Source organism: Danio rerio, chromosome 16, assembly GCF_049306965.1.
Source record: "Danio rerio strain Tuebingen ecotype United States chromosome 16, GRCz12tu, whole genome shotgun sequence".
In the NCBI taxonomy this organism is placed as follows: Eukaryota; Metazoa; Chordata; class Actinopteri; order Cypriniformes; family Danionidae; genus Danio; species Danio rerio.
The window spans coordinates 5,581,050-5,605,000 of NC_133191.1; the positions used below are offsets into that span (position 1 = coordinate 5,581,050).

At 35.9% G+C, this 23,951-nt stretch overlaps 1 protein-coding gene across 42 annotated transcripts in view; it reads left to right on the forward strand.

The window, feature by feature from the left end:
* plecb (plectin b) overlaps nucleotides 1-23,951 on the forward strand; it is a 246,898-nt gene that overhangs the window by 111,999 nt on the left and 110,948 nt on the right. For 14 of the 42 annotated variants that reach the window (XM_021466814.3, XM_021466815.3, XM_021466816.3 and 11 more), the window contains exon 1: nucleotides 1,255-5,809. The exons of 21 other annotated variants lie outside the window; for them this stretch is intronic. In XM_021466814.3, coding sequence (XP_021322489.2) covers nucleotides 1,567-5,809 — 4,243 coding nt within the window. In that variant the 5' untranslated portion in view covers nucleotides 1,255-1,566. Of the gene's footprint in view, nucleotides 1-1,254; nucleotides 5,810-17,444; nucleotides 17,764-23,951 lie in introns of those variants that run through there. 7 more of the 42 variants (XM_073925712.1, XM_073925713.1, XM_073925714.1 and 4 more) reach the window with 1 other exon arrangement.

Below are 23,951 nucleotides of genomic sequence, written 5' to 3' on the forward strand. Positions count from 1 at the left end.
GCTTGTTGTGAGGCGACAGCACTCACTATTTACTATGCCACCCGATCTAGCAACAGCCATACTGTATTTTTCCCCAACCATGGGGTATATGAAACTACAATACACCACAGTTTACTTTAGTAAAAACTAAAGTATACTACAGTGTAATACAATATAAATAATATAATATAATTAATAAAATAACTGCATTTCATTGCCTTGTACTTAGTATAAGTATAATACAATAAAGTTGAATTTAAGCTAATCTAATTTAATATAATCTAATCTAATACACTCAAAACATGACGTTTGTTTAAACTACTTAATTAAAGTGAGCTGAAACAACACAATTCTTGATTTTTTTTTGGGGGGGGGGTGTTTAATCCACTTAAATTAAAAACTGATAAGTTACTTAAGTTACTAAGTAAACTTAATTCCTTAATAATGTCTTAACACAAATCGATTGTGTGAATCCTTGCATTTTTTACAGTATACAATGGTACAGTATTTACTATACCACTAGTATTTATTCACTGGAGTATTTTAACACCCAAAGGCATAATAAAATATAGATTTGACTGTATAGAAGTGTATCGGACTGTAAAACATTAACCAGATACTCATCAGAGGCGAACGGAAACAGGAGCGTATATTTGAGCTTAACAATGGACATGCTTTCACAGTCCACACTGATTCATCACTAAGCTATCCTTGTTCAAAAAGTTATCTGGTAATTCATTTATCTTCAATCCAAAAGATTTTCCACAAGGAATGTTCTTGGGAACTCATGTGTCTGTAGGGCAGAAGCAGTGTAATGTCACAAGATACGAAGTGTGTAAATCCTTGCTGCCTGAGGTGTGTGTTCATAACTGTATCTTTACCTATTGGATGACATACATAATAGGTGTCTCCTTCGCTGAAACTTATCTTCTCATTGACTAATCTACTTTCTCGTCGTCTTTTGAGATGGTCCAACACACCCCGGGGTGTGTAACATGGGTGGTTCCTTCCTCCTGTACTCACAGTATGCCTCAGTGGCACATAGGTGTGCTGATCAGGCATTTTTAATTCTATTTTTAGCGTTCTATTTTAGTGTCCTGTTCATTGGTAATTTTTTCCAAGTGCTCACTTTAAGCCATTCACAACTGTTAGAGTCTGCCGACCATGCAGTTGGATGCAGTTTCTTCCTTGCGCGAGCAGAGTGGGAGTGGCCCAGTACTCTCTCTTACTCACTCTCTCTCTCTCTCTTTTACACACACACCCCCTCTCATTGCCAGTCCGGACTATGCTCACTTTCAAGGAAGGCTGAGTAAAGGAGAGAACAGTTTTCCTTCTCTCAGTTTTTCCCTTTGCTTTTGAGAAGTTCTGAAAAGAAAGAAGAAATCCTTTTGAGGAATAGAGAAATTAGCCAAACTACACGGACCTACAAGAAAGAGTAGGTTGTGTTTATTTTTAGCGTCTTTTTTGATTGAATCTGCAGCACGTGGCAGCAGGCTCTGCCACAGGACCCTGGAGAGTGAGGTCATTCAGTGATTCGTTCTTCATTGGCATAGCTGTTCCTGTTTATTCAGACACTAAGCAAGCACAATGGTTGCTGGAATGGTTATGCCTCTTGACAATCTGAGGGCCATCTACGAGCATCTGTTTCGGGATGGCGTCATGGTGGCCAAGAAAGACAAGCGGCCTCAGACCAAACACCCTGAGATTGCTGGTGTGCAGAATCTGCAGGTGATCAGAGCCATGGGGTCTCTAAAATCTAGGGGATATGTGACGGAGACCTTTGCGTGGAGGCATTTCTACTGGTATCTTACTAACGAAGGGATCGTCTACTTGCGCGATTACCTGCATTTACCTGCGGAGATTGTGCCTACTCCGCTACAAAGAGTGCGCCGACCTGTTGCAACTCTGGCCGTCACTCGAAGAGCAGAACGGGTTCAAACTATTGAGGGTCCAACTTCCTATGTTCCCAAACCCGGCAAGATGGGTGCGGAAAAACAAGACCGTCAGGGATACCGTCGCAAGACTGCGAGCACAGATGAAGCTGAGGTGATTGAATCCAATGAGAGAACTCCACAATTCAGAGGTCGTCCGATGGCTAGCGCTCAGATCAAACCCAAAGGATCATGGGAATCCAAAGAGCTGCCCATACGTTCTGATAATCGTGATTACACCAAAGAGATGGAGCCGAGTGCTAGGAGGAAGGTTGCAATGCATTCATTTTCCCATGAGACTCACCATGCTAAGCCAGTCGAACAAGAAAGGATGGTGGAATGCACCAAGACTGCATTCATTCAGGATATGCCAAAGGCGAGTCCAGGTGTGCTGACCATTTCTTCAGCTGCCGTAGAATCCCCTCTGGTTCCTGTCCATAGTGAAGCAATCAAAGAAAAACCCAAAGTAGATGTCTCTCGTCAATCTACATCCATAACAACTGCAAAGGAAGCTCATCATCCTACCCCATCAAAACTGAAGGTGGAAAAAACAGAGAAAGCCCTTGTGTCGAGAAAAATGGACCATGTGCCAAATGTGGCATCAGCAGAGGAAACAATTGCCTTGGAGTCCTTTGTCCATGCTCAAGAAAATCCCAAGGAAGAAGAGTTTACAAAGGTCACCAAGCAAACCACATCCACTACAACAGGTGCTCTTAGAGCTACTCCTTCAAAACCAAAGGTGGATAAAACACAGGAAACGATGGTGGCCAAAAATGAGCTTGATGTTTCAAATGAATCCTCTAAGCCTCCTGTTTCCATTGAAGCAGCAAAAACAAAGCCAAAACAAGATGTTTGTATTAAGGTGTCTGAGAAAACCACTGTTGTAAATGCTAGCAAAATGGCTGAAGGTGATGCTCATCTTACTTCCTCAGGACCGAAAGTAGACAAATCCAATAATGTGCCAGCTGTTTCAGCAGCACTGGAGATTTCTGCTTTTAAATCCTCAGTGTCTTCAGTTTCTACCGAAGCAATTAAAGAAATACCAAAGGAAGAATCATGTGTTTCCAAGGAAATCACATCCAAAGGGGACAGTAATGCTGCTTCTCATCATAGTCAGTTGAAAACAAAAGGGGAGAAAAGACAGAAAGCCACCAAAACCAAAAGCGTGCAGGATAGCACATGTGTTCCTCCAGCAGAAGAGATGTCTGTTGTGAAACCCTCTGGGTCTGAAGCAGTCAAAGAAAAGACTGAGGAAGAAGTGTGTGTTAAATTATCACAGCAATCTGCACTCAAAGGTGAGGGCGGAATAGAAAAAGATGCTCCTCATCCTACTGTCTCAAGCCCACAAGTTGAAAAAGCACAGAAAACTCGAAAGAACAAAAAAGTGCAGGATTTACCTATGTTTTCATCCACAGTGCAGTCCTCAGAAAAAGCAGAAAAGCCCAAAGATGATGAATCTACAAAAGTCACTAAGGAAATCACTTTGCCAGTAACTGATGAGAGCAAAATGGCTATTGATGCTCCTCATCCTACACATGTGGAGAAAACAGTGAAAACCATTGTGACCAAAAATGTGCAGGATGGCACCTCTTTGAAATCCCCAGTGTGTTCAGTTCCTGCTGAAACAGCCAATGAAAAGTCTAATAAAGAAGTTTGTGGTATTGTTTCTCAGGAAACCTCATCCAAAGATGATAACAAAACTGCCTTTTCTGCTCCATCAAAGTCAAAAGTGGGCAAAACGGCTACAAGGATAAAAAATGTGCAGGATAAACCAGCTATTTCATCAGCTGTGGAGACGACTGTAGTGGCATCCTCCACTTTTTCTCTCTCTACTGAAACAATCAAAGAACAGTACAAGGAGAAAGTGTGTGTTATTGCTTCTCAGGAAACCCCATTCAAAGGTGACAAGAAAAATTATGCTTTTCATTCCGCTACATCAACACAAAAAATGGAAAAAATGCAGACGACTAAAACTGCACAGACTAAACCAGCTGTTTCATCAGCGGAGGAGATGATGGAAGTGAAATCATCAATGTCTACTGAAGCAGTCAATGAAAAGTCCAAGAGAGAAGTGGGTGGTATTGTGACTCAGGAAACCACATCCAACGGTGATAACAAAAAGGATGCTCTTCATCCTGCTGTCTCAAAATCAAAAGTTGTGAAAATACTTGAGAGCAAAAATGCGCATGATAGCACAGTTGTTTCATCATGGATGGAGGCTGAAGTCAAGTCCACTTTGATTTCCACTGATGCAGAAAAGCCCAAGGAAGAAGTCTGCCTTATGGTTTCTCAGGAAACCACATTAACAGGTGGTAGCACAGAGGATGCTCCGTCAAAACTAAAAGCGGAGAAAACAAAGAAAACCAAAAAGGCTAAAAAAGTGCAGGATGTACCAATGATTTCATCAACAGAGGCTGCAACAGCAGCGGAGTCCTCTGTAATCTCTGTCCCTGCTGAAAAGCCCGAAGAGGATGCATTAAGAAAGGTTCCTCAGGAAGCCACTTTCACAGCAACTGATGAGAGCAAAATCGACTTTACTCCATCAAAACCAGGAGGACCTAAAGGGACCAAAAGGACTAAAAATGTTCAAGAGCTAACAGTCAAGCTTGAAAAAGAGCAGGTGCCTGCTGTTCAAGCAGAAGAAGTGAAATCTAACATATTCGTTACACCCCAAACGCCATCAGGAATGCCAAAGAAGGAAGAAAATGTGGCTGGAGAAACCGCTAAAAAGAAAGCAGAGCTTAATCTGAAGAAGGGTGTCACTGTTACATCAGCGCAGGCCCAAGCAAACACCACTGTTCAGGTGACTGACAAACAACATGATTCCCAAACATCACAGGGAGTCATAGAAGATGACAGCACAAGTTATTTAAAAGTTCACAAAGAGGTGGCGATCCCTTGTGCCATTTCTATCTCAGAGGTCAAGGCAGAGGTTAAAGGCCACAAGCCCGTCCTTAGCCCTAAATTTCAGCCTACAGTTGCTGAGGAAGAAATGACTACAGCAGACTCCAGCAAAGCTTCAGAAATATCTACGAAAGCAGAATCTAAAGTAGACACACCAAAATCACATCAAGAAAAAGCATCAACGCTGACGGAGGAACCCAAAACTCCAAAAGACAAGGATGCTGAAGAAACGTCAAAGCCTTCAAAGGGGAAGAAGAAAAAGAAAACAAGCAAAACTTCTGCTGTAAAAGAGATCCCTTCACTCGCAGAGACTGAAGTAGTAACACCAGCTCAGGTTGACCCGAGCAAGGCTGAAGACCACAGGCAGGTTGCAACAAGTAATAATTCTGCAAAGACATCCCCTGAAGGAATGCATGCTCCGGAGAACAGGCAGCCAACAGCTGTACAGAGCGAAGCCCCGGCTCACAAAGGGGAGGTGGAGCCAGCGCAGCCTGTAACAGAAAAACGAGAGGTTCAGAAAGGAAAAACATCCTCCTCGCGGAGACAGTGGGAAGCACCGGCAGCTTCAGCGTCAGCAGCACCAGCGGGACTAGCAGCCCAGCACACCCCCCTCCCCGCACAGGGGGATCCTCCCAGCATTGCACAACACACTGACACACAGCGGAGCACACACAAGCACTGCAAGCTCTCACATAGCAAGGCCCCTGCTGGCCCTGTTGACGAGAAAACCGGTGACGGTCAAGCACAGACCACAGACGACGCCATGCGGAAGAAGATCGTTGTGGTGGAGGAAGTGATTGAGGTGCAGCAGGTTGTCAGTCCTGTTGCCGGTCAGCCTACTACGTCCCCAGTGCCTAAAGTTGCAGGAGATGATCTGGACTATGATGTGCTGGAGGAACTGGCCATAGAGCGCGGTCTTCTAGAGGGCGAAGAGACCTTTTGGGATCATTCGCTACAAGAGCCGGAGGAAAAAACTTTCCCCAACTTCGTAGAAGGTATGAATCATTTTCAGATCTAGTCGTTGCACTTTAGTTTAAGGTGTCCTTGCCTTACAGTATGAATTTGAAGGGAATGTTTAACCAAACCTGACAATTCTCTCATCATTTACTCACTTGTTTCAAACCTGTTTGACTTTCTTTGATCTGTTAAACACTTATATCTCAAAGATGGACCTGTAAACATTGACTTCCAGTGGTTACAGGTTTTTAAGCTTCCCTCAATATGTCTTCTTTAGTGTTCAACAGAGGAAAGAAAGTCTTAAATGTTTGAAACCAACTGAGGGTGAGTAAATAGGGAGTAATCGATACTTTTTAGCTGAGATATATCTTACTTATTACCTACAGGTACTTGTTATATAAGGTTAGGGTCAGGACGAGGGCTAGGTTTAGGGTTAGTTGCATGCAGATATGTGTGATTTATTGTTACTGCCATAGCAAGTACATACAACATGTGCTTGTTTTTTTTTCTGGTGTTCTTTGATGCTCCGGTTTCCATCCGTATTTGCTGTGTGGGAGGTTCAAGGTGACTGCTGAGGTGTCAGGATAGCTGTGCTTTGTAACTTTATATGCATGTCATTAGAGTGAATAGTGAATGAGCTTATGCATCTTTGCAGTATTATTTAATGAAGGCATTTGTTTTCTTCTTTTAGTAGCTGTATCTATTCAGTCAGCTTAGTTTATCAGTGCTTCTTCACACATGCACAACTCTTTGCTTCTAGTTATTTCGAGAAATGAATCTCTCACAGGGATTCACATCATATCCACACCCAAAACATTAAAAATATGCGTGCAATGTTTCGCAGCCACCCTCTTTTTTGCTCTGCAACATATTGGGACTAGCTAGTGATTTTGTTTCATTCTTCAAGGGGAATACCAGACGGCTGGTAATGAGCAGTGTGTTTCTGACAATGCTATAATGTTTGGAGTCAGCTCTCCCCACCCAAACACAAACCAGTGCTTTAGCTTTTCTTTTCGTGGAGTAGAAAAGGAGACATGAAACTATAGCTCTGCTTAGAGAACCCCGTGTGCCACTCTTTCAGGAAGCACGTGTGTTTGGTTATTTCCTATGGTTTGTTCTGTCCTGTCTCTGGTTTCCAGTGGTCAACTATTAGCTCGGGACTTCTGCTTTATCGCTTTTTCATTGTGTAATGGAGCTTGCCACACATACAGCTGTCCATCCCAAATCCCACCTTTGTCTTTATCCATTAGTGCAACAGAGATGTGTGGAATGTGGGGTTGCAGTTGCTTTTGTCATAGATTTTATGGCTTTTAGCATTTATACTGTTGTAAAGGCATTTCACATCTATTTAGATTGACTAATTAAAAATAAAAATTAAAATAGACATTAGGTCAGTTAGTGTTTGGTAACACTCGTTTTGAAGATGCAGCTATTTCTAATCTTTTACCTCAATAAACTCTGAATCTGGTCCGTTTTAATACCTATCAAGGTAGTAGTTACATAGTGAAATGTAAATAAACAGTTTGTTTTTTTATTTTGTTTATTTATCTATGTATGCATGTATGTGTGTATTTATTTATTGATTTATGAGTGTGTGCATGTATTTATTTATTTATATATTTATTTATTCATTTATTTATCTATTTATTTATTTATTTATTTATTTATGTGTGCGTGTTTGTATGTATGTATGTATGTATGTATGTATTTATTTATTTATGAGTGTATTTATTTATTTATTTATTTCTGTGTGTATGCATGTATGTATTTATTTATTTATTTATTAATGAGTGTATTTATTTATTTATTTTTGTGTGTATGCATGTATGTATTTATTTATGTGTGCGTGTTTGTGTGTATGTATGTATTTATTTATTTATTTATGTATGTATGTGTGTACGCATGTATGTATGTATGTATTTGTTTATTTATTTATTTGTTTGTTTATTTATTTATTTATTTATTTTGGCAGTTAGTTAGTTAGTTATTAAGTTAGTTAGTTAGTTAGTTATTAAGTTAGTTTGTTATGCTTTTGAATTGCATTATGGGACTTGATCTTTCCTTCTAAAAATTTTAATGTTGAAAAGTTGGAACATGTGACTTTTATTGACGTTTTTAATAGTTTAAAGTGTTATATTGTCTTGGTTGCCAGTTGTTTTATGGACTTAATTCTCTATAGTTTCTTAAACAATAAATTGTTTCGAATTAAAATGTCAATAAAAGTCTGCAGAGTTGAATTTTTAACATTTAAAAAGTCATCAGAGAAACAGATCAACATCCCATATTACAATTCATAACTGTATTCAAATCTGTGAAACATGGATCCTATGAATCCTATCAATTAAATTATTATTATTATTATTTTTTTTTTTACACTTTTAAGCTCAGGTATTGGGTAGGATTATGCAACATTTTAAAATATTCCAAAAATGGCCATTTACATATATATATATATATATATATATATATATATATATATATAAACATTTTCAAGCATTAGAATTACAATGAAGATATACACACATGCACACATAAATACACACTTTATTAAGTACACCTTATTAGTTCCACATTGGACTCCTTTTGCCTGCAGAACTGCCTTAATTCTTCGTGGCATAGATTCATTTTGGTCCATATTGACATGATAGCATTACACAGTTGCTGCAGATTTGTCAGCTGCACATCCATGATGTGAATCTCCCGTTCCAAAACATCCCAAAGGTGCTCTATTGACTTGAGTTCTGGTGACTGTGGAGGCCATTTGAGTACAGTGAACTCATTGTCATGTTCAAGAAACCAGTAATTGTTTATTGCTCTGTAAATATAAAATGAAACAGGACACATCCTAACTGGAAGTGCCTAAAAGTAGCATTCTTTTTCCACAAATATGATAACAAATGGCAAAATATATTAGCTAGAATTTTATATGTTTAGCCATATATCAGATTTCCATAAGGAGTATTGCTCTTTATCTTAGAAAAACATTTTGCGCCTTTATTACACTAAGAAATATTTATATATATATATGTATATGTGTGTGTGTATGTATGTGTATACATATATATATATATATATATATATATATATATATATATATATATATATATATATATATATATATATATATACACGCACATAATTATTTATACTCATATAGTTATATATAAGTGGATTTACGTACACAGTATAATAAATGCAGGCAAAGTTTCTTTAGTTTCTAGCTGTGTAGAATGAGATGATGCAGAATATGTGCTTTATAAGTACTAAAAAACAGCTCAAATATTAAAAATAGACACTAATAAGTAATAAGACACTAGCCGATAGTGAGAATTGGTGCTTAAACTAAAGTGTTGTCTTTGTGTATCATGCAACAGTCAGATATTTTGTTATTCATGTTTTTATTTTTTATTTTTTCATGTTTATTTATGCTTTTGAATTGCATTATGAGACCTTAATCTATTGTCCAACCACTTTTAACCTTAAAAAGTAAAAAAAAAAGAAACTTTTATTAAAATTTTAATAGTTTAAAATTATATAATGTTTGTGTTGGTGTTGTATATTAGTCTGCAAAAAGCTTGTAATAAACTGCAAGCACAATTTCTTATTTAAATATATTAGTTTCTATGTGTGTAGAATATGATCATGCAGAATATGTGCTTTAAAAGTACTAACAAACAGCACAAACCTTAAAAATAGCCAAGTAATGAGCCACTAGTTGATATTGAGAATTGGTGCTTAAACTAAAGTATTGTCTTTATTGTGAATCCTGCAATATTCTGATATTTGTAGTTAGGTGAATTAAGGTCAGTGCTTTTAGGAAATGATAGGAAGCAGTTAAAGTTTGCACAATCTAATGGGTGTGTTTAGTAGGTGTATCACAGAAGCAAGATCCAAAACAATTAGCCTTTTGTTTGAAGGTTTTTGTTAGTCACTTCATAATGACGGGCCTTTTGGGAAGCCTGTATCCCACACAAAAAGAATTTATACAATATTATACCAGGCTAACTCGAATCAGATGTGCTTGAGGTTGCATGTGTGTAATTTTCTGCTGCCCCCTACTGTAAAGATCCGCAAATGTCTCTGTATAACCTTCAGATGAAGACTTTTTAATAGGAACTCAACCAGGTGTAATTTTAGCTTGGAGCTCAGACAGAACTGATTGATTCTTCTTCTGTAGTGATCCAGAAACTATCGTTTATCTTTTAGCAACCACTGGATGTGTTTGAACATAAGTTTGAGATCTCCATTAGCGTTGTGCTCCGTTTCAGCAGTAATGTATTGTGAAAGTATGTGCGTGTCCGCCTCCACCATAAATTCCAGCATGTTTGTGATGTTGTGACAGGCGCTTGTGTGATCTTCTCAGTGCCACATGATTGTGGTGCGGTCCGTGAGTCATGCAGAGAATTCAGACCAGCCAAATTAATCTGACCTTTAAGAAGTCTAATCGGACACATTCTGTCAGTGTCTGGGGTTTTGTGATATCTAGAGCTGGCCTTCAGCTCTTATCAAGAGACTTTTTTTGTGGTGACATGTCTAAATTTAGTGAATATGTCTTAGATTAGTGTTTATGTAAAACATTTAGTATAGAATTGTCAAATTAAATTACATTTTTGGATTGTTTTTGCTTGTTTGTTGCGTTTGCTTAGCTCCTGTATCACACAATATAAGAATTATTCTGTATGCGTAATAGAAAATAATATTGGCTGGTTAAAATCACTGCTGAAGGATCCACACATTCTTATTAACCTTGATTATACTTCAGAAATATTCATAAATTGGCAGTTTTACATATTTTGAGATACATTTTTTTACTTTCCCCCATTTATTTATGCTTGTAAATTGCATTATTTAAGCTTGATCTTTCTTCCAAAAACTTTTAACCTTTAAAAGTTTTAAAAAGTGACTTTTGTGAACATTTTTAATAGTTGAAAGTGACATGCTGTCTGGGTTGGTGCTACAAAAGCCCTGCCAGTGCATTTTCTGTTATTTTACAGACTTATTTCTCTATATATTATCTCTTATACATCAAATGATCTCAAACCCCTAATAAAAGTCACTTTGTTAAACTGTAGAGTTAAATTTTTAACACCAAAAGTCGACAAGAGCAGAGATCAACATCCCATAATGCAATTCACAACCGTAAATAAACAGAAAACACTTGTGAATCACAGAATACTGAAACTGCTAAAATGTTTACAGTGTATGTTTGTAACTATAATATTATTAATTATTTACTCATATTTAAATATATGCAAATTACATGCATGACACACAAGTTCAGCTCTCATGAAGAGACTTTTTTGTGGCGACACGTCTAAATTTAGTAAATATGTCTTAGATTTGTGTTTATGTAAAACATTTAGTATAAAATTGTCAAATTATACTCTTTTATTTATTGTACACTTTTTGATTGTTTTACTTATTTGTTGCGTTTGCTTAGCTCATGTATCACACAATATAAAAATTATTCTGTATGCGTAATAGCAAATAATATTGGCTGGTTAAAATCACTGCTGAAGGATCCACACATTCTTATTAACCTTGATTATACTTCAGAAATATCGATAAATTAGCAGTTTTACATATTTTGTGATTAACTTCTTTATTTTTTCATGTTTATTTATGCTTTTGATTTGCATCACGAGACCTTGATCTTTCATCCAACAACTTTTAACTTGTTAAACATCATTTGGGAAATATTTAAAAAGGAGAAACAAAATCAAAGGGGGGCTAATAATTCTGACTTTAACTAAACATACAGTACACAGCATTGTTGTGCTGGCAAAGTTTCTGTAATGTATCAAATAATTTTGGGCAAAATAAAATATCAAAATATGAAGGCACCTATTTTACCTCTTGTACAAGATGCAAAATATGACTTTGGTGTCTCCAGAATGTGTCTGTAAAGTTTCAGCTCAAAACACCCATCAGATTATTATATCATATTATGTAGAATCTGCCCATTTTGGTGTGTGAGGTTTTTGCAACCTGTGGGTTTAAATTCAAATCAGCTGCTTCTCCCCGCCCACCACTCCGACATGCGTGTCTGCTTCGCATGCATTACGTCAGATAAACAGCCGTCAGTGATAGAGCAGGGTGAAGCTGAAATAACGTTGAGTCAAAAATACCAAGTAAGTTAATTTGATGTATTAATCGTGGAGTCTATTCAAGCCTTTCTGAAACAACGAGCCCACTCACAAATGCCGTTTGCAGTACACAGACATGCACACACATATATGCGCGTTTACTGACACCATGTGGCCTCTGTGATTATAACAGTTTAGAATTGCATAGCGATTTTACTCTCTTTATTACAAACATGCTCTGTTACAAAACATTTTAAACTTATAAAATGAATTATTGAGGTGCAGCTGATCACAGAGATTTGTAACATATGAAAATGTTCTTATTATTGAGACATGGTGCCTGTCAATCAAATTGGTGGGCAGGGAAACTGCACTCCTACGTCACGTTGTGGTGGGCCTCAAAATCACTGGCATTTGGGTCCTATTTTAACATCAGGATATTAAAAAAAAGAGACATATAGTTTTAAAAGTTCTCTAATATGACTGTGGACACAATATACACACACACACTGTTCTGTCCAAACAGCTTTCAAAAGTTGATTTTGCATTATAAGTGCCCTTTATATTCCATTGAAATTGTAAATTATCATGTAAATCATGGTAAAAACAAGTATAGTAATTGCTTATTGCTAAATTGCATCCTTTTTCCATTTATTGACCCATATTATTAGTCATTGTGCAAGTTAACCTTTCCCTTGTTTCCGTATACCGCCTTATTGCACAGGCTTTACCATTTGTGGAAATGAGGGTTTGACTCAACATGTTAAAGTTAGTAGTAAAATCTATGCCCATTTGTCTATACATCTGCTTGCTGGATTCATATTTTGTTGCTTTAATGACAGTATACTCTGACATTAAATAGGATTATGACACAGTATGTGTTAGCTAATATTGACATATGCATGTGTTGCATTTAGTGAATAGTTTACTCTGTGTTAGTGCTTTATATACTTAGATCAATAGATCATACACTGGCAAGAGATCATAACTCCTAAATCAATATACTATCAGAGTTCAAAACAGAGAAAACACACTTTTTAAATAATAATATTAATATTTAAAGCACCACGGTGGCTGAGTGGTTAGCACTGTCACCTCACAGCAAAAAGTTGCTTGTTCGAGTTTATTTCTGTGTGGAGTTTGCATGTTCTCCCCTTGTTGGTGTGGGTGTCCTCTGAGTGCTCCGGTTCACCCCAGAGTCCAAACACATGTGCTATAGGTGAATTGAATTAATTAAATTTGGCGGCTGGTAGGGCATCAGCTGTAAAACATATGCTGGAATAGTTGGCGGTTCATTTCGCTGTGGTGACCCCTGATTAATAAGGTTCTAAGCTGAAGGAAAATGAATGAATCAATAATATTTAAAAATTATGTATTAAATATAATGTATGTTGTTTTACTCACGCTTGTATGTAAAAGATTTATGATCCACTACATTCCTCTGAAATAGCAGTGATTTGATCCATATGATTCAGAGTCCCTCAGGTGAATCTATAATTATATACAAGATTTATATTTGAGTTCAGTGCCAGAAACTGATTTTGTAGGTGTGTGTACATGTAGGTGTGTGTGTGTTTTTTAGTTTTTATAGCATATACTACTGACATCTACTGGTGTGGATGCAGTATTGTGGAAAAGCTACCTTTTAATACTGTTATAGAGCAATTCCAGCGTTATGGATGTGACGTTCGCAGTAAAAACTCAAAACATAAGTTAAGTACATGTTAACATTATATTAAAACATCTGTTGATATTTTTCAGAACAACTGACCACAAAGTTAGAGGATCAGAAAATATCAGTTTGTAAACATGTTTTGTACTTTAAATGAGGAAAGTAAACAAGCGTTATGGATATGACCAATAAATTCAGCGAGTTTACAGTTTACAATATACTTTGTAGAAATTCAGGGAATGAAACTGCTCAACTCAAAAGAAACAATGATCATCTAAAGCATAAGAGTCGGCTGACTACAGAACAATATTTGCATAAATTGCATTTATGAGGAAAAAGTGTCGTTATGGAAGTGACGTCTCTCTGTTATGGATGTGACAGATGTGAAATTGCCACTTGTGTTACTTTGGTTATAGTTTAAAAACATTGACAGAGACATTTTTTAGTATTTCTAAAGTAAAATATTGCTTACACAAAAAACTTAGAAACGGTGTCTGTGTTTTGGTGAAAACCTAATTTTTTTCATGGCAAGGTTGACATTTGCATGGAATTGCTCCATTATCAGACAATTTTCCGGCAATTTGTTTGTCATTTAAAATGTATTTCTCAAACATGTGCAACTTTAAAGGGAGAGTTCACTCAAAAAAGAAAACCCTTCATTTGTTCAAGACCTATTTGAGATCGTTTTTTTCCCCGGTTGAACACAGAGATGCTGGTTGCTGTTTGGCCATTGATTTTAATAGTATTTGTTTTTTCTACTATGAAAGTTGATCGGCAACCAGCATTTATGAAAACATCTTATTTTGTGTTTAACATAAGAAAGTAGGGCTGGGTGATAAAATCGGTGTTGATATTGACAGAACACCAAAACAATTCTTGCTTTGTTACAGTACATTTTTTAATTGAATCAAATAAACTTTTTAGTCATCTTAAACAAACTGACTAAAACATTCTGTTAAACTTAATATAGCCGAAGACATATTAAAACAAGTTAAAACAACATAAATGTATGTTGTCTTGACTTTTTGTCTTTTTTAAAGGTGTACCACTGTAGCTTTGATCACTTAATACTCATCTGATTTTCTAAATAGTTCTCATGCCAAAATAGATGCTTCACTTAATCACGGTCAGAAGTGCTGTAAACAATGAAATCGACACTCTGTCAACGGCGTAATTCACAATGCCACATGCTAATTTCAGAGGATTGCGGTGTAAAACTCTACTATATTTAGTGAATGTCTGGCTTCATGTGTGGTCTCTGAAGACTCATGATATGGCACAAGAGAGAGGTTGAGATTTCCAGTCATGCCAGGCATCCCATAACCACCATCCATATTTAAATGGGGGGGGAAATATATAACACTGGTGATCTTTGAAAGTTTTCCCGGTTCATTTCACCTTTAATGTATATCCTTACCTTTAAATAATTTGTTTAAAACATTAAACTACCGAGTTTACTATGCCTTTTATGCTTATTAAACTACTAGTTTGTTGTTTATTAATAGTTATTTACAACCCATGCTCATTCTGAAAATGTAGCCTGGAGAGTGCCAAATACGTCCCAGGAGGTAAATGTTTTTGCAGTTTTTGTTTTCGCAAATCCGCCAGAGGTTGTTGTGTATGCTTTTTCAGATCTTAAATTTCTCATACAAGTGCCATTCGCACCTGCTGTTCTCGCGTAAATCCACCAGAGGCCGCTATCGACTGACTGACAGACTGACTAAATGACCGACAATTGATTGACCCCATATATATATATATATATATATATATATATATATATATATATATATATATATATATATATATATATATATATATATATATATATATATATGCTGCTTGGTTCTTGAATCTGATTGGCTGATAGCCGTGTAATATTCTGACAGTAACAGCACTCATCCAGCCTCTTAACCCTTCACCCTTGTGTATGTACAGTAACAAGCAGAGGACACTCTACAGTTTGACAAATATTGCTGCTTTTGGGCGACATAATGTACTCTTGAGGCTTTTTTAGTCAAGAATGTAGTTGCTTAGATTGCAACCATGCAGTTTATTTATATGGATACTGCCTATTTTAAATATGTAGAATTTTCTGAGAGACAGCTCGTTGAGAAAAGACAGTTGATGATGTTCATTCACAAGATTGTGACAGAGGCCACATCATAAACCCCAAGAGAAAACCACTGCAATTTCAAACCACAGCTGATCAAATCATTATTAAACAGGTAAATTACTTTCTAAGTCCATCTCTCTCTTTGTTGTAGTGCTGTATTTATACCATAGTAATATTGTGATCTCCCGGTCGCAACAGAGAAATACTGGGAGATCTCTCTGTAGACTGATGGCATTTCATGCAGTTCAGCCTTATAATCTTAAAATGTGATCAAAATCACCTATTTTATCATCACTTTTTATATTACGTATCAATCATTCAAATACTAAGTGATGTTGGTGAAGTAGAAATGGATTTTGCTGTTCTGACCATCAGCTGCAGTTGTGAATGAATGCCGAATGAAAGTAGTTCCTAATACAAAAGGGTTTTTAGATTGTCTGTGTTTGATTTTCTTTTTTTATATACACGATTATGCCGTCCAACTGTTGTATAAACACAATATCAGCAAATTTTCAGCTTGATTACTCTAGTCTTCAGTGTCACATGATCCTTCAGAAATCACTCGAATAGTAATTATTATTATTATTATTATTATTATTAATATTATTATTAATGGTAACAGTCATAAAAGCAGTAATTACAGGAGTAATCATTTAATTTGAAACTACATACGATACGTAATAAATATTTCATAAATAAGTATTTAATAATTTAACTTTTAACCTTTTAACTTTTTTTAAACTTTTTTATCTTTTTTTTTTACATTTAATAAATGCCACCTTGATAAACAGAATAATTTTATTCTATATATATATATATATATATATATATATATATATATATATATATATATATATATATATATATATATATATATAAATTTAAACAGCTACGTCGCACTGCTACTCGTGTGATATTGCTCTATATATAGAGAACCTAAACTTGGATATATACACGTATAATTATTCCCTTTAAAAATACATTATTGATATTTTTGCCAACAGCAAGAGCACATTCAATACGATCAAGCAGAATTAAATTTTCCATCAGATCAATGTGTTTTGACCTGTTTTTTAGTTACATTTTAGAGGGTGTTCCTAAGACTGTCATTAACCTTTATAAGCATGACATGACACGTCAGGAATGTGAATGAGATTTTAAACATGCTTAAAACAACTTTCATTAAGTGTCATTTGCTCAGTTATGACATTTAAAATGCTACGGTGACATTGTTTGTTATGACAACTTGACATAAACAAATCCATCACAACCTGTGTTTGTCTTCATGACACCTTGTCATAAATCTGTAACAAACATGGTACAGCCTTTATAAATGTGTCATGAATGTTATAACAGCATCATTAATATGTTTTAGACCTCGACCATCAAACACAAAAAATCAAACACAGACCGTGGTGCAAGTCATTAGAGTGTCCTTAAATATTAATGACACGTATAAAAGTTATTTGACAGAGTAATGACACATTTAATGAGACATCTTAATGACAAAAACATGTTTCACTGAAAAAAAGTGATCAGAAAAAGATTCAGGACACAATTATAATGTCCTCATGACAATCATGTTTATGACAGATTTATGACAGGTTATGTTGTCTTGAAAAATTAAGGGGTCATAACATCAAACAATGTCATCTTTGCATTTAAAATAACACTTAATTAAAGTTGTCAAAAGCATGCAGGACATCACATGTGTCATGTCTTGCTTATAAAGGTTTTATGACAGTCTTCACCCCTTTAAGTATGGTGTATACCTTTTTTTTTGTAATTTGAAGTCAGTGATGCATTATCACAGAATGACCGTCTCTTCATCCGGGAACAGTCTGATCAGAGAGTGGGTTTCATCATTTTCTATCTGTGCCTGTGCTGAACAGTTTGTGATATTTATATCCCCTGCAAGTTGTTTTCCCCTCCGCCTCCGCCCTCCTAATGGCAAAGCCACCGGGAGCAGGACTGACAGATTCAAACAGCAGGCAAAAATAAGAGGAGCGCCACGAAGACTAACAAACCCGGACTCTTTCTTTCACTTCTTCATCGTCACTTTTTTACTCAGCTCATCCGCTTTTGGCTGCTCCCAAAACTTCATGAAGATCATACCTGGTACAGTAGACTCGGCTGTGTGTCTGTATGTTGTTTGTGCGTAAAACTCTGTAGTCGAGGTTTTAGGGGTTTGACAAGCACTGATATATTGCATATTTAACCCTTGTGTGCTGTTGGGGATGTTTTCAACCACTCTGAGGTGATTTTGAGACATAATTTGGCCACAACTTTCTCTGTGTTTCAGCAAATGGATGGATGTTTACCTTATTTTTAGACATATTTTGGGAAAATGCTTTGGGACTACACTCAAATTGACTACCCTTTTGTTATTTTGGGGGCCGTTTTGGCCCCATTGACTTCCATTTTAATCACATTTTTTAAATTGCAAAGCCATGACACCATATAATCATGCTTTCTTGATTGCTAGTGGTTTTCCCTTTTGGAAATTAGCGATTTTGTACTGTTGACCATCAGTTACAGTAAAAAATATCTTATTTTATGGCTTTTATATGGAGTGTATGAGTGTGTATGAGTGTTTGGGAATGTGTAAGAGAGAATTTTGCGCACATACCTTGATATGTTTGACAAAATAAAAAGTAAGCAGCTCGGTTCTCAGAACATAGTAAACATAGTAAGTGTATTTATACACACACACATGCTATAATCTACGGTTTTCCTCCGTAGATCTTCATATTAAGGGCAGACACTTTTTTGCACAGGCCTAACTAAAGGGTTAATGTTGGCAACTGAGGATCAACAGTAAAAATGACTAATTTGACCTCTTCCAAACAGAGAAAACCACCAACAATCAAGAAGGCATGAGTATAAGGTGCAATCAAAAAATGTGGTTATAATAGAAGTTAATGGGGCAAAAACAGCCCCCAACATAACGAAAGGGAGTCAATTTGAACAAGGGTTAAGTTCATTCACACTGATGTGTTTTAGTTTTTGGATATTCCGTTAGTCAGTCAGTTAGTTTTAGTTTTGCTTGATTAGTTATATTATTATTGTTATTATTATTTATTTATTTATTTTTTTTCTGCACTTGATGTGTTGTCAGTCTCTCACCTCCTCCAGATAGCTGGAGGAGTCACTGTTCGCCAGGTCAGACAGTGTATATATCATGTTAAATCTCGGTGGGCGGGTAGAAAAACACACAAGAGTAGGATTTCAGAAGCAAATTGTTGGTGTCTGTGAGGGTATGCCTGGAGTCTCGTATCTGAGCTATTTTTGAGAGCCGTAAAAATGCTCGCACCTGCTCGCAGTCTTGAAGCAGGCTTTACTCACACTGTAAGAATAGAAATGGTCAGGAAATGTCGCACCGTCACCCACGGTTGAAAACGTGACGATGGTTTTTATGGTTTTGGACAAGTCTGCTAGCAAAAGGCACAATTTCTGTGAATTTTAGATCAGCAACTTTCAGCAATTGTAACTGCATTTTTTTTTTGCAACAATTTGCATGTAGCAATCATCAGCATATGGTTTTAAATATTGTTAGTATTAGTAGTAAAATTGTTGATTTGAAATAATAATTTTTTTGAATCTATTTAAAATTAAATTTAATTAAATAAAATTATTTATTTTTTATTTTATTTTTACTTACTATGAAACTTACTTATATACTTAAATTTCCAAAAAAAAGTATATATATATATATATATATATATATATATATATATATATATATATATATATATATATATATATATATATATATATATATATATAAAATATAGCTAATAAAAATTGCGTTTTAATTGCCTTTTTAGGGAAATGTTGTATATTTTTAGGTGAAATGATGTACAGTATATCATTAAATTGTTTATTTGATTTTATTTACTTACTATAAAACGTACTTATATACAAAGGCAAAATTATGAGCCCTGCTGTGAAATAAAAATTATTTTTGAAATTTTTCATTAATCATAGATTTAATTTATGCACAAAATATTAATGAGAGCATTAAATAGAATATTGAATATTGATAAATCAGAATATTGTTTATATATATATATATATATATATATATATATATATATATATATATATATATATATATATATATATATATATATATATAATTTTTTTTTTTTTTTTTTACCTTAATATAATATTTACTTATATACATCCAAAAGCAAAATTATGAGCCCTCCTATAAAATGTTAATTATTTTTTTAATATTATACAGGTGATGTTTATCAGAGCAAGGACATTTTTCACAGTATATTGTATTATTTATTATTATTTTTATTTTGGGTGGAATAAAAGCATTTTAAAATTTCTAAATAATTTTGAAGGTTTTATTAAACTTAAAAAAAAAATTCTTGATTGGTTACAAAACAAATCTGTTGTCCAATGACTTGTCTAATTAACTTGCCTAGTTAACCTAATTAACCTTAAGCATTTAGTTTACACTTTAAGTTGAATACTGTATTGTAAATTAGTAAAATATTAATAATAATGTATTCATATTTTTTGTAATACAGTGTTGTGAAAATAAAATAAAAGTATTGTGCAGCCCTGGTTTGAATGCCGTTGGTATGAAGGAATGCAATTACTTTACTTATTACTTTCACCATTGCCTTTGGGTGCATCATTACTAGTGAATTGATTCCATTCTTCAACCAGTTTATCCTGAGGTGTTCAGCTGTCAGACTCAACAGGTTCTGTCAACCTCGCAGTTGCGTTAAATGATCAAACACACCGCAGTTCAGACGCAAACGCCTCTAAGTGACCTTAAATGTTTATGCTAATTAGTTATTTCTCTTTAAAGGCTATGAAAACAACTCGTAAGATAACTGAACGTACAAAGAGGAGCTGTAGAGAAATGCTCATTTTAAAAGAACATTTCAATTAATTTTGGTTGTATTGTATAATTGAAGTCAGATTTATAAGCTGTCCTGAATTATTAGCCCTCTGTGTATGTTTTTTTTTTTCCAATTTCTGTTTAATGGGGAGAAGATTTCTTCAACGCATTTCTGCACATAATAGTTTTAATAACTCATCTCTAATCAATGATTTATTTTATCTTTGCCGTGATGACACTAAATATTTGACTAGATATTTTTCAAGACTCTAGTATTCAAATTAAAGTAACAATTAAAGGCTTACCTTGGTTAATTAGGTTAACTAGGCAAGTCATTGTATAGCAGTGGTTTGTTTTGTAGACAATCGAAAAAATATTGGTTAAGGGGGTAATAATATTAACCTTAAATAGGTTACAATATAAAACAAATAGCCGAAATAAAACAAACAAACTTTCTCCAGAAGAAAAAATATTATCGGAAATACTGTGGAAATGTCCTTGCTCTGTTAAACATCATTTGGCATGGACTGATCATTTTGACTTCAACTGTTTATTGAAACACTGCTGAAGCTGAAAGACAGCTACAGAAAACTTGAGTGTGAAGGAATGATAAAGGAATGCAGAAGTGACAAGGTAAAACAAAGGTAACTTCCTTTATTCAAAAGAAAAGAGAAAGTTAAAGCGTTAGTTCACCCTAAAAGGAAAGTTCTGTTATTAATTATCCTCATGTCATTCTATTTCCCTAAAACCTTCGTTCATCTTTGAAACACAAATGAAAGTATGTTTGATGAATTTAGAAAGCCCCCTCGCATGGTTATAATAGTTTTGGATTTTTCATTCGTTTTAGTTTTTATTTCATTTTGACCTTTTGTTTTTTAAATTCAATTTTAATTCGTTTTTAGAGGTACAGCTGAAGTCGGAATTATTTGCCCCCTTTTGAATTATTTTTTTCTTTTTTAAATATTTCCCAATTGATATTTAACAGAGCAAAGAAATTTTCACAGTATGTCTGATATTATTTTTTCTTCTGGAGAAAGTCTTATTTGTTTTATTTTGGCTAGAATAAAAGCAGATTTTAAAAAAATAAATAAATAAGTTCAAAATTATTAGCCCCTTTAAGCTATATGTTTTTTCCGATAGTCTACAGAACAAACCATCATTATACAATAACTTGACTAATTACCCTAACCTGCCTAGTTAACCTAATTAACCTAGTTAAGCCTTTAAATATCACTTTAAGCTGTATAGGAGTGTCCTGAAAAATATCTAGTAAAATATTATTTACTGTCATCATGACAAACATAAAATAAATCAGTTATTAGAGATGAGTTATTAAAACTATTATGATTAAAAATGTGCAGAAAAAAATCTTTTCTCCGTTAAACAGAAATTGGGAAAAAAATAAACAGGGGCGCTAATAATTCAGGGTGGCTAATAATTCTGGCTTCAACTGTAGATTGAGTAGTTTTTATAAGTTTTTATATTTTGAAATTGCTTAGTTTTAGTTTAGTTTTTATTAGTTTTAGTATTCGTTTTAGTTTTTTCTTTAATAAGGAGATTTGTTAGGTGCAAAGATTTCACTCTCTTTACTACAGACATGCTCTGTTTTAATAAGTTTTAAACATAAAAAAATTGATTATTGAGGTGCAGCTGATCACAGAGAGTTGTAACATGTTTCAATCCCAGTTTCTTTGCAAAGAAATGCTCTGTGGACATGTGTACATGTTATTATGGAGTCTGTCAATCAAATCGGTGGGCGGAGAAAACCACACTCCTACGTCACGTTGCATCACTGGGATTCGAGTCCCACTTTAACGTCGGTAACGCGAATGGATTGGTTAATATCAGCTGTCAATCATTCAGTTCTGTCGACTGAAAACTACAGCTTCGAAAATGTAAAGATCTGGATATGAGAGAATCAAAACAACACTCGCAGATTAGTTTTAGAAACCACCTAAAGTTATAATGACTGACCGCGTTCACCATCGCTAAAGAGCATGCATTCACTGAGATGAAACTAATATTGCAGCTCATAAAAAGTCCGGTATTGCTATTAAGATGACGTATGCAGATAATAAGCTATATGTCAATATCATCTGTGCAAAATCAGTGCACCCGTGAGAACAGCTCAGTTATTATTGTTAACTCAGTTCATCTCATTTACGTCAAGCAGTGCAGGCAGGGCCCGTGAGCGCATGCAGATTTTTGTTGGTTTGTTAGTTTTGATTAGAGTTGATTTCAAATGCAATAAATCTGTTAATATAAAACCTGTAGTAACGGTGCACATAAGTTTTGGTGGGTGCGTCTAAATTTTTTAAGTTAGGAGAACTAGTGCTACAAAGAAAAAAGGTTGAGATTGTGCTTTTTTTCAAAAGAGGGCGGAGCTACAAATGCCTATGCATCAGCATAGTGGTAGATTCTAAACAGGACTAACGTTATCTGTGAAAAACTGAAAATGTCGAATAAAGTGTCTCAGAAAATCTTTGGAAAAAGCAGTCTATGGAGACCAACCCGGGCTCATTGTGGAAACGTAGCCCCGCGGACGTTTCTGCGAACCGCGATTTGCATCCCGGGAGGTAAGTATTCGAGCGGCTTTTGTTTTCGCGGATCCGCGAGAGGCCGATGTGCGCGCTTTTTCGCGTCTCCGGTGCCTCTCGGGAGCGTGCGCCGTTCGCGCCCGTGCCGTTCTCGTGTGAAAAGCCGCCGGATCGGCCGACTCGGCCGCCCTCCTCTTCCTCCTCCTCCTCCTCCTCCTTCCCTAAACCTGAGCGAGGGTTCGCAAAAGCCGTCCAAAAAAAAAAAAAAAAAAAAGCAAAAGCCCTCGTCTTCGATTTCGACCACGTTTTCGGATCCCGCCGCGTTCTCGCCCTTATTTTTCTGATTCCGTTTTCGTCTTACCTGATTTCCGGAACCGCTGTTCCCCGGACTCGATCCTGGTCGTCTTCCCCGCGGCTGGCTCCGGCTCCTCCTTCTCCGGGGCCTCCGCTCCGCCGACGCAACGCTGTGAGCTAAGCGGACAAACTGGTTGCATCGGGAAAGCCCTCCACTCAGAGGCGAGCCGTCGGCCGGCGAGCACGAAGAGGAGGGGCGGAGCGGCACCACACCGCCCCGCAGCGTTCGCTCGAATAAACTAAACGCCTCCGGCCACGTAAATCGCGGTCTCCAGAAACGTCCGCGGGGCTACGTTTCCAGAATGAGCTTGGGTTGATGGAGACTACAGTGTTCATTTGTGCATCCCAAAACTCCACATTTGTAATCCATCTTAGTCCCTGACATTATCTTCAGCAGGTGAACATCTAATGGTGGACTGCCGCTTCTCACTCAGGGCTGTCTGTGCTAATAAGAGAGAAATTGTGACTAGTGGGCGGGGCTTGCCCTCTGTGATGACTCATACAAAGGGAGAATGTCGATCAAAATCTTTCTGCAGTCTGTTTTTATCAAG